Here is an 11903-nt window from a genome sequence, read left to right on the forward strand (position 1 = left end):
CATTTATGAAATCAGATGAGCGTCATTTTGATTCATTGTGTTTGAACCAATCATGAAGAAATATTATAAAAGTGATGCTGCTGAGCATGAGCAGTGGGCTGGACTTTTGTTCATGAATATTTTTTCAGGATTGGTTCATTACAGTCCAACGCACCTGCATAAGTGGATGTGCGGAAATATTTCCTTCCTTTTGCAAAGACAATTGATTGTGTTTGTTATTATGTGTTCAGATACATCAACCTTCAAGTTGTTGCCGTTGAGCCCATAACAGATTGCAATATTGTAAATATTATGATTTGGGTCCATTTGTTGAACTGCATTGCAGCACCATCCAAAATGTTTCACAAATGAACTAAAAATAGACAAACAATGTTTAAAATATTCTTTACTCTGGTGATATCACTGATAAATAGCTACAAATAAGGAATAATTCATAGCACTTGATGATGATCAGCTATCATGTGCAGATTCACAATACAGTAATGTAAACATAAATGCACTTTAAATAGTCAAGCTAATTAAATTTAAAGCAAAATACAACATGGGGAGAGGATAGACACTTTTCCACAAAACAAACCAAAATGCATTAAACATTCATCTCTTTGATATTCAAAATAGTCAACTCAAGCTATGGTGATTTGACTGAGAAATACACATTCCCTATTATCATGTGAATAATAACTTAGTTTGGAGGGTTAACACACTGTCAGTGACCATGGAGTGACCCCTGCACTTAACAAGTTCAGTGCCAGTTCAGAACGCCCAGTTAACTTACTTTATCACCATAGGTCACACCAATTAAAGTGGTGTCCTGTAAGGTAGCCTTCTTTAAAGTGGCTTATTATTAGACATCTCTGAGAGGGCCTTCCATTTAAAAAGAACGCCCCAAGGAGAGGCCTACATCTTGGGGTCCTCGCACAGGGTACACCCAGGCTTGAGGTCTGCTTGCCTCTCCATCTGGATGGTAACAGAGTGGAAGTTGTAGGCAGAGAAGCAGACCTGTGTCATCTCCCTCAGGACAGACTGGGCATCTTCTGAGACATCTGTGGGGGGAGGGGGGACCAAAATGAAAGCGATGTGAAACAGGGCCAGCGGTGGAAAAAATACTCAAATGTTTTACTTAAGTAAAAGTACCAATACTGCAATATAGAAATACTCTGTTACAAGTAAACGTCCGGAATTCAAAATGTACTTGAGTAAAAGTTCAAAAGTATTGGCATCAGAATGTACTTAAAGTACCAAAAGTAAAAGTACTAAAATGTTTGAAAATAGCCGATCTACAAGCTCACAACGCGCCGCGATGCGACGCGTTGGAGCTTGTAGATCGGCTATTTTCAAATAGCCTATGTATAAAACAGGACTAAAGTGGTTAATGTATGTTTTGTAATATCATAATTTATATCTGCAAAGTAACTAGTAACAAGTTTTCAAATAATTCTAGTAGAGTAAAAGTACAATATTTGCCTCTGAGATGTAGTGGAGTAGAAGTAAAAGTATTGGAAATTGGAAATACTCAAGTAAAGTACAAATACCTCAAAATTGTACTCAAGTACAATACTTAAGTAAATATACTTAGTTACTTTCCACCACTGAACAGGGCAGTGATAGTCCATTGATTGCATTGTCTCGCACGCGGTGAAAATGGACCTTCATAGGTGCATTACGTGGGTTAAATTAAAACAGGATTTTACTGTGCACCTGTGAATTGAACTGAGCTGAGTGTTTTTGTGCGGCCATTTCCTCTCACCTATGGCTACGTGGGCTGTCAGTACAGCCTGGTTCATGGTGAGGGCCCAGATGTGGAGGTTATGGACCGCTGTCACCCCCCTCACTGCTAGCAGATCCTCTCGCACTGCACTGTACTTCACCCCTGCTGGTGTGCCTACGGTAGAGAGACACACACGGAATGATAAGTGTGAGAGAGAGAGAGAGAGAGAGAGAGAGAGAGATAGAGAGAAAGAGAGAGAGAATGCAAAAGGTGTGAATGTGGAGTATGCTGTTAGTGAAAAAAAAAGTAGTTAGTGAAAGCATTAAATGCAGCAATAAAGTCAGCATCACAATTCACAATCTGAAAACACTTCTCTAAGATGCCTGCTTGTTAGTGCCAGGCTTCATTTTTACCAACAGATTTAATTTGACATTCATTCAATGGGTTATCGAAGTACAAGCACATCAGGATCAGGATGAAATAATATGTGTCAATGTCACAGTTTAACAGCAATATATATACCTATAACATTTCAGGGGTTCACCTTTTATATTTGTATGGTTCGGTAAAATTTCAATATGAGTGGCCTAAGTCAAATTCCGTGCATTTGAAGACTTGCTTTCACAGACCGTTGCCACATTGACCCATCATTTTAAAAGTGTAGCCTAAAGCCTGCTATATGTTTCATCTATAGAGTCGTGCACTCAAAATAGAGGTGGCACTCAAATATTTTCACATTTTAATATATAGAGTTGTGCACTCAAAATACAGGTGGCACTCAATTTTCACATTTTAAAGGTGTGAGAGAGTTGTGTGACTTGTGGACATAAATCAGGCTTATGGGATTCCTGCCTTACCTTCCATCAAAACAAGGAGGATGTCCCTCATGATGGTGAAAGTGGTGCACAAGACAAATATAGAGAAGAGGAAGGTACAGATGGGATCAGCTATCTTATACTCTGGCTGAAAGAAACAGATAAACATTGTGAAATCACACAAGCGGAAAAAAATGACACTAAGAGTTGCTTAATGGTCCTGGCGGCACAGCATCACGGCATGGGACAGTGAGAATAAATTGTCTGGTTTCAGTATTTCCCGTGAGCGATGGCCATAGCACAGCATTACTGAGTGCCCTGGGTGTTTATGTCATGCACATGGTGATCATAAGGACTTCACGGGCACACAAAATGGGGGGAACAAAGAGGCTAGCCTAAGGCTGCGTATCCACTCAGGACAATACGTTCTCAGACAATATGTTATTTTCAAAGTGAAGGATGTGCTCCAGCATATCACCAACAGAGAGACCTTGGTGTGATTTTAACATTAGTATTAGAAATTGTCTTATAAATGAAAGATGAAAGTAATAAGCCCCAAGAGGCCATGGTTCACAGTAGTGATAAGCGAGCCGACCCGTAACGCGCGGGTCAACCCGCGGCGCGGGTGGGTCGAGTCAGGATTTCAGAGGAAATTATGCGGGCTGCGGGTCAGCCGCTCTCACACGCAAAAAAAAATAAAAATCACATGCTCTTGTTTTGTCTTTATTTCTAATAAGAATAAGAATAATAACAATAAAACAGTTTGAATACACTTGGGGTGTATACTTGAAGATTATTTTCCTTCATGATTTTACTGTTTTTTTTTTTACCGCGGGTCGCGGGGCGGGTTGAGCCATAGATTTATATATGGGTTCGCGGGGCGGGTTGAGGCGGGTTGGGTTCCGTGGCGGGGCGGGGCGGGTCATGAAAAAACCCGACCCGCACATCAAACAGTGATTTTAGAACAGCTATGGGGCGCTGTTAGGAATGACACAGACGTGAGTGCCTAAAACCCTCTTAGCTCTTCTATAATCACTGTAAACTATGGCCTCATCATGTGCCTCATTACTTTTTTTAAATGGTTACTAAATGCACAGTGACCCCTTACCTTGAAAAAGATGATGATGGCACTGACCAGCACACTGAAACTCTGCAATAGATCTCCCACCACGTGGACAAAGGCTGCACGGACGCTGGCATTTTCCTGCTTGGCCCTCCCTCCTGAAGGCAAAGTTTAAAAGATTGCTGTTCTTCATTGACATCATACTGTAAAGTTAACTGCAATTACTCTAAACTTCATAGTATAGAATAAAGGGCATTGGACATACACATGTAAGGCAGGCAACTCTTATCGTCACAAAGTTGACATTACAAGGAATAAATCACCACATATTTGATATAATCATGTATTATATACAAATACATAATAATACATATTAAATAAATAATGATAATAATAACATTTTGTCAACTTCATGATGAAATTGATACAATCATCTGAATCTCCTGAACCTTTACACCGTACCATGCTCCACCCCTTGTTGCTCCAAATCCCTGTTACTTTTCCTGGCACCATCCTTGGCCTGGTTTGGGTCTGGGGTGCAATCCTTTTCCTCCTTGTGATTGAGGGCGTGATCCGTGCCCTTCTTGTGACTATGACCGTGCCCATGCGAACTAAGCCCGCCGTGACTGTGACCATGTCCAGACTGATGCAGGGTGAGGGCCATGCTGCTCAGAGAGAACAAACAATACAAGTTCATCATTATTTTATATTTTTAAAGATTTATTTTTGGCTTTTTTTAATGACTTTATTGATGGGATAGTACAGTGGTTTTCAACCTTTTTCATGCCAAGGACCCCTAAATTGATATACATTTGGCCGCGGACCCCCAATTGAAACGGTTTTGTGCCAGGGACCCCCAGAAGCAAATATATCAGTTAATTTTCGCTTCAAAAAATATAAATATTCAAAGATATGCACACTTTTTCACGATTTTTCAAAAATAGCAGATCTACAAGCTCATAGTGCGGCACTCGGTGCCGCGCTATGAGCTTGTAGATCTGCTATTTTTGAATAGCCAAAGCTAAGTGGTTAAAAATGATTGTGACGCTATTAACACATTTTGCTGGGGACCCCCTGGTACTCCCTCAAGGACAACTGGTGGTCCCCGGACCACCGGTTGAAAACCACTGGGATAGTAAGGCTGAGAGGAAATGGGGAGAGATGGGAGGTGACATGCAGCAAAGGCCGTCGGGATCGGGACTCGAACCCGCGACGCACTGTCAGGCTACTTAAGAGCCTAGGTGCCTGGACCGCCGCGCCAGTGGTCCAGGGCAATGCAAGTTCCTTATCAAAACTCATCCATTTTGAGAGATTAAGAGGGAGCCTGTCACTATTTTGTCAATCTGGGAACCCATCGTCAAATAAAAGGTTCTATGCCCATTGACACTCTCTTTAGCGCAGAAGGACGAAATCAAAAGTAACACAGATTGTTTGTGTTGTGACGGAGTCACGTAGAAATACAAAAACTACAGGAAAAAATCATATTTTGTCCGTCCAGGTGGCACAGGTGTAAAGTTCCTGCGCTCCATGATGACTGGGGTTTTGAAATTGGGGGGCTTAGAGGGTGCTGTCATGGAATAATGGTATTGTTTTTATTTGTTTGTTTTTTGTTCAAAAAAAGGTGTTGGATTCATTGTCTTCAAGTGGCGAAGCTCTCTAATCTGCTCTCACTGAGAATCTGTTGTTTACCTTGGGTGATACACAGCAGAGCTTTGGTTAATCACTAGGATCATTTTTTTAATAAATAATCAGCTCTTCATAATATGGACTCCTTTCTTTTCACTAAGTTAGAGTTAGGGTAAGTTAAGGACGTAAATAAGAGGAAGGGGGGAAAGACTACATTTTGAGAAAAAAATAAAATAACAAAAAAGGTTGATTATTGTTTACTGATTAATGATCCTTGAAATGTCAATGTCATACACTGTAAGATTGTACTGACCTAGGATTGTTAATAGGATGAAGTTATGTATGTTTGACTTACATAACGTTGGCCAGAACAGCACAGAGAGAAGTGACGAGCATGACAGTTCCATCGATGGTGTAATCGTCACTGATGAGGCGCTCAACAGCCAGGTAAACCAACACACCTGTTACCAGCCATATTGTGAACACTGACAGCAGAGCACCCAGGATCTCTGTGCGGGAGCAGAAATGGAGAGAGCAGGTTGGAGAGGGACCCAACATGGACGATTTGGAGGAGAGAGAGGGAATGAGAAACAACAAATGAGATTATTTCTGTCTGAAGAAGAGCATGGGCTAGAATTGTCACTGTGGTTGATTAAGTAATAACGCTTTTCAAAGGGAGCTATAGTGTTCCCCACACACTCTATCCAGTGGTGGAAAGTAACTAAGTACATTTACTTAAGTACTGTACTTAAGTACAATTTTGAGGTATTTGTACTTACTTGAGTATTTCCAATATCCAATACTTTTACTTCTACTCCACTACATCTCAGAGGCAAATATTGTACTTTTATTCCACTACAATTATTTGGAAACTTTAGTTACTAGTTACTTTTCAGATATAAATTAGGATATTATGAAACACACATTAAAGGAGCTACACCATGAATTTAAATAATAATAATAATATTTAATATCATATTGTTTATGTCCCTCAAACGTTTTTCAAAAGGTTTGAGCCTAAATCAAGCCTCAGATATACTCATTCCAACTAACTTCTCTCTGGCTTATAAAGCACTTTCACCTGCAATACCACATTGTCCTGTTTGGCACGGGGCGCTATTGAGCCAGTTTGTATGCATGTTATGTCCTGGTTCTGTGTGGAAAAAGTAAAAAAAAAAATAAGAAAAAAAATTAAAAAAATTAATTAAAAAAAAACCTTTTTTTTTTTTTTTTTTTTTTTGGTTAGAACTGAAAAACGGGAGGAATTGTTCCCAGACGTGACGTAGGCAGGGGGAACAAATCTGACGGACTGTTTTCAGACCAATTTACATAAAAACCACAGATAGCCTATGAAAGCCTGCATGCTCGAAGTCGGGTAATTGTTGGAACAGAAGAGAGGTGGGGGAGACAACGCTTCACGATGCGACGTGTTGTGAGCTTGTAGATATGCTATTTTCAAACATTTTAGTACTTTTACTTTTGGTACTTTAAGTACATTTTGATGCCATACTTTAGTACTTTTACTCAAGTAGTACTGGATTTTTACTTGTAACAGAGTATTTCTATATTGCTGTATGTGTACTTTTACTTAAGTAAAGAATTGGAGTACTTTTCCCACCACTGCACTCTACTTCTCGTTGATCTCAGCTCACTTTGGGGGGCCAGCACCTTACCTTCTAGAGGTCGGATGGGCGTGACTTATCTTTGATCGTGCATAATTTCTACCTCATTCTTTGGCGAATGGAACATCCCGGTTATCAAGGTAACAACAGCAATGACAACAAAAGAAAACAGCCTACAGCCGCGGGCCTGACCTGCGCGGTGCCAGCCGTAGTTGAGTGTGTGTGTGGCAGGTCTGGAGGAGAGCCACAGGGAGCACAGGCTGATGAGGAAGCTGGTGAAATCCACCAGCAGGTGAGCAGCGTCCGTCATCACCGCCAGGCTACCTGCAAAGTACCCACCTGCAGCGTATAGGGTGGAGAGGACGGGCGAGAGAGAAAGAGGGGATGGGGGGGGGAGAGAAGGAGGTCGGTGGGTTACACAGGGCATGAGGAGGTGCAGAGGGAGGATGTATAAACCAGTGGTTCTCAAACTTTTTCATGTCCAGGTGACCCCCAAATTGACACTTATTAGCCCGCGGACCCCCATTTGAAAAGATATGCCAGGGACCCCCATAAGAGAAGATTTAGGCTCTAGCAGTGATTCTCAACCATTTTAATTTCAAGGACCCCCAGTTTGACATGCGTTAGGGCTACGGACCCCCATTTAATGGCATTTCTATCACTTGGACCGCAATTTATATTGTAAACTCCATGTCAATTTAACTCTGAGAGTGAACCAAATGGACCCTAACGGGTCCATTTGGTTCCATTTGTACACTCTCAAGAGTTACAGACCCATAAGGATCCATTTGGTGCCTAATCTATCATTTAACGGGGGACCCCTGGAACTCCCTCAAGGACCCCTGGGGGTCCCCGGACCCCACTTTGAGAACCAATGGTATAAACAATGAAGAAAGATGTGAGTTGGCAAGGATTGAGATATGGAGAGGAGAGAATGGAAGGATGTATGATAAGTCATTTATTGATTAACTAACAAACAGCCTCCCTTATGAGTGAACCTTCAGAAAGCTGACATCAGAGATCTATGGTTTATCAGACTTGTCCTGCTGTACTGATGTGATCTGATGAAGTAAACTGGACTTTTCACCCCTACACCTTGATAGATTCAGTAAAGACAGAACTTAAGAAGTAAGCCTAGAAGATTTAATCCTTAAACAAACACTGAGGAGTTACTGTGTAGGACAGTGGTTCTCAATGTGGAGTATGGTCTTGTGTTTCCTGTCTTCCATTGTGTTTGTTACCTGTCTTGTCTCACCTTCCCTGATTTATGGAGCCTGTCCATCACTTGTGTCCTGTTTGCCCCAGCCAATCCCTGTGTTAACTGTCTGTTGAATTCACCTGTGTCCTGTTATCCTCGTGTGTATTTAAGCCCTGTGTTGGGCCTATGGCTTTGTCGAATTATTGTGTTTGTGACCTGAGTGTCCCAGTCTGTTCATGTATACTGTTTTTGCTCTCCTGCAAACTTCTGTTTAATTAAACTCTGTCTTCCAATATTCCTTAACTTCCTTGCATTTAGGTCCTACTAGAAAAACGCCCTGACATAGACTCACCCAGGATCTCCCCGATCATGAAAACGAGGCAGATGACAGAGACAATATACAGCCTCTTCCTGGCAACTTTCTTCTCTCTCTCACGGTCCTCCTGGGCATGGCTGTTGTCATGGCAATGATTGATTCCACCATCGCTGTTTTTCTGAATGCCATCTTCTTCACTGGACACACTGGTCAATCAATAGATAGAGAATTAATACAATTTAGGAAAGAACACACTACTACAAGAAGTGTATGTAAACTGGGGGAACGGGGGTTGATCCTAAAAGTATTTTTTTTTTCTTTCTGTTTATTAGGCTATTTATATGGATCATGTGATTAATTAGCAAAATACTTGACTTGTTTGGGTAGGCTATGAGTTTCTACCGGGGAATAACTTTCAATATATAGCCCAATACACAAAGTTTGCAAGCTTTCTTTCCAGGTTTATCTATTTATTCATGTATCTATAATTTGTTTCTTATATATATATATATAATACAGATATAAGTAAATAAATGGACATTTTCAGTCCTATCGTTTAACACAGTTGTGGGTGGCCCACCCAGTTCCATCTGTGAGAGTCATACTGTAGCCTACAAGGTGAAAATATATCAGGCTTATTGTCACTCAGTGGTGGAAAGTATTAAACTAAGTAGCCTACATTTACTCAAGTACTGTAGGCCTACTTAAGTAAAATGTTGAGGTATTTTCACTTTCACTACAATTATTTGAAAACTTTAGTTACTACTAGTTACTTTGTAGATTTTGATTATTATTACAAAGTTACATTAACCACTTCAGCCCTATATACATTTTGGCCATTTGAAAATAGCCATCTACAAGCTCACAATGAGTCTCTGCTATTTTTCCAAAAGATTGTATACATTTGAAAAGTTGTGAAAATTAGTACTTTCTTTAAGTACATTTTGATACCGATACCTTTGTACTTTTACTCAAGTAAATTTGGAATTCCCGACTTTTACTTGTAACAGAGTAGTTCTACATAGCAGTAGTGATACTTTTACTTAAGTAAAATGTAGCGGTCCCCACCGAAAGATAGTCAAGACTTGAACTGATGATCATGAATTTATTAAGATCCAAAAACCACCGTAAGAACTGACAAGACAAGACAGTACTATAACACAAACAAAAATACTCTGTTAGTTTCCCATATTTTGTGAAAGAACAACAGTTGGCTTTTTCTTTCATACCATAACATTACCATAAGCTCCAAATATACATAAATGCACATTCAAAACTGTACTGAAAGTGCTTTTTAACATGGCTTTGACCATCAGTCAGCATTACTGTAATTACTTTACAATGAATTAAGGCACAATATGACTTCAACATCATCACATCTAATGAACTCGTTTTCCTTTCATAGCAGCTGTTTTTAACTCAATATAACATAATGAAATGCCCTTTTTTAACCTTTTTTAAGTGCATAAACTGACATGAAATAATGACGTTTTTAAACCAAAGAGCATGAAATACTGTAACATCAAATACTTTCCTTTACAATGCACAATTCAAACCTTTCATTTTCAAAACACTTTACAGAAAGAGTAGTAAACTCTACTCTTAACTAGTTATCATCCATAGCACCATACACCTTTGTTGCAGAAAAACGTTTCTTTCATTTAATGTCCATCAATATACCGTATGCTGAACAGGATATAAACAAATCAAAACATGCATTTTGAGCGATAGTTCTGTCTTTTTATAACCAAAAAAAAACGTGTTGTTTTGTATGTAGCAAGCAGTCCATGGCTACTGACCTTATGCCTCTTCGGGGGGTGCTAAACTATAAGTAATCATCTCAAAAGACAAAAACAATATGCAATCTTTTTGCAGCACAGAACAGCGTGTCTTCGTTGGTTCTCAAAGTGGGGTCCGTGGACCCCCAGGGGTCCTTGAGGGAGTTCCAGGGGGTCCCCAGCTAAATGATGGACAGGAACCAAATGGACCCTTATGGGTCTGTAACTCTGAGAGTGTACAAATGGAACCAAATGGACCCTAACTGTACACTCTCAGAGTTAGATGTTTCAATATGAATTAGGGTCCCAGAGATATAAATGCCATTAAATGGGGGTCCGTAGCCTAATGCATGTCAAACTGGGGGTCCAAGAAATTAAAATGGTTGAAAATCACTGCTAGAGCCGTAATAAATGTCAATTTGGGGGTCCTTGACATGAAAAAGTTTGAGAACCACGTCTTCACACTGCTGTTCTGTCAAACTGTCTCTCTGCGTCGCGCAGGTCATAACGTCATCCCAAATTATTTTCAAAATAAAAGCACTCGACTCAAAACAAAAAATAAAAGGATATCGACTTAATACAGGTATATTTCAGAATAAAGCCACAACAACAAATGTCTTTTCACCCCGGAAATGTTAGTTTTAGTGCAAAAACGTATTTGGGTTCTGTACATAAAACATTTGAGTACTTTTTCCACCACTGCGTATTGTAGCCTCCGTGATGGAGCGATGTTTGCGCACTGCTAAGAGACCCCGTGCCCGTGTGTATAAAATATGTGATATGTGGAGGAGACGAGAGAAGGGACCGTGAGCAAAGAAACACTGACAAAAAAAAGGGAGGAAAGCGATTTCTATCGACACACAGTGTCTATTTTTAACGGTGTGGATATAATAATCATTGTGCGAGTGAGCTGTTAAATAGACGATATTGCCTATTGGCAATTAATGTAACACTTCTAACACAGTATAGGGGTGTTAGAATGGTTCAATTATGTTTGAGACAGACACACTTCAAACACAAAAATACAATACAAATACGTACAACTAACTGTTGCCATCATTACTTCGGATTGGACACAATTAAAGATCAGTGAAAAGGTCTCTTACCTGTCCATGCCATACATTTTCTTTTCTGCGGTCACCAGGAGAGACTTTTCTGGATTCTTATTTTTGAACATTATTATTAAGTATATATGGACAGTAATCCGAATCGAATCGGGGAAAAAAAACGTTCAAATGGATTGATAAATACGCTCGATCTAAGACTAAGAGATTAAATTATTAAATGAAATATGTTCCCATATAGCCTATAAAGAAATCCTATGCATATGAAATCTCTCTCTTCATTTTGAAAGCTCACCCCTTATAAAACAGAGTTAACAGACCCCCTAGAAAGGCTATAGACCTATAGATCACCCTGTTGACTATGATCTCTCTACTAAAGGACGTGAAATAAATACCAGGGGTGCAAACCCTTCACATCATGAAGCCTTGTGACTCCATGTTTGCACCGTGTGCAGCCACAGTCACAAGGCCTCAGGCCGCTTGCAGCAGCACCTTCTATTCGGAGGGTGATTTATTATGAAAAGATCAGATCCATTATCCTACAAGGTCAAGGCAATGGGGATAGGAAGCAGTGTTGGAAAAAGTATTCTTTTTTTTTTTTAAGTAAAAGTATCAATACTGCAATGGAGAAATAATCCACAAGTAAAAGTCCGGTATTAAAATGTTACTTAAGTACAAAAGTAGAAAGTACTTGTCATGCAGAAGGTCCCATT

The 11903-nt window shown here is 39.9% G+C and overlaps 1 protein-coding gene across 1 annotated transcript; it reads right to left on the reverse strand.

The window, feature by feature from the left end:
- Positions 1-897: 897 nt before the first annotated feature.
- On the reverse strand, positions 898-11350 carry slc30a8 (solute carrier family 30 member 8; the record flags this gene model as incomplete). Its single annotated transcript, XM_084079960.1, has 9 exons — positions 11233-11350; positions 8385-8554; positions 7027-7173; positions 5568-5721; positions 4049-4251; positions 3632-3744; positions 2566-2671; positions 1748-1882; positions 898-1043 (listed from the first exon to the last, which is right to left on the reverse strand). The coding sequence occupies exons 1-9, from the start codon at positions 11301-11303 to the stop codon at positions 898-900; spliced, it is 1245 nt and encodes a 414-aa protein (XP_083936086.1). The 5' UTR covers positions 11304-11350.
- Between the last annotated feature and the right edge of the window lie 553 nt (positions 11351-11903).

Source organism: Gymnoscopelus microlampas (genome assembly GCF_963454915.1).
Source record: "Gymnoscopelus microlampas genome assembly, chromosome: 15".
Classification (NCBI taxonomy): Eukaryota; Metazoa; Chordata; class Actinopteri; order Myctophiformes; family Myctophidae; genus Gymnoscopelus; species Gymnoscopelus microlampas.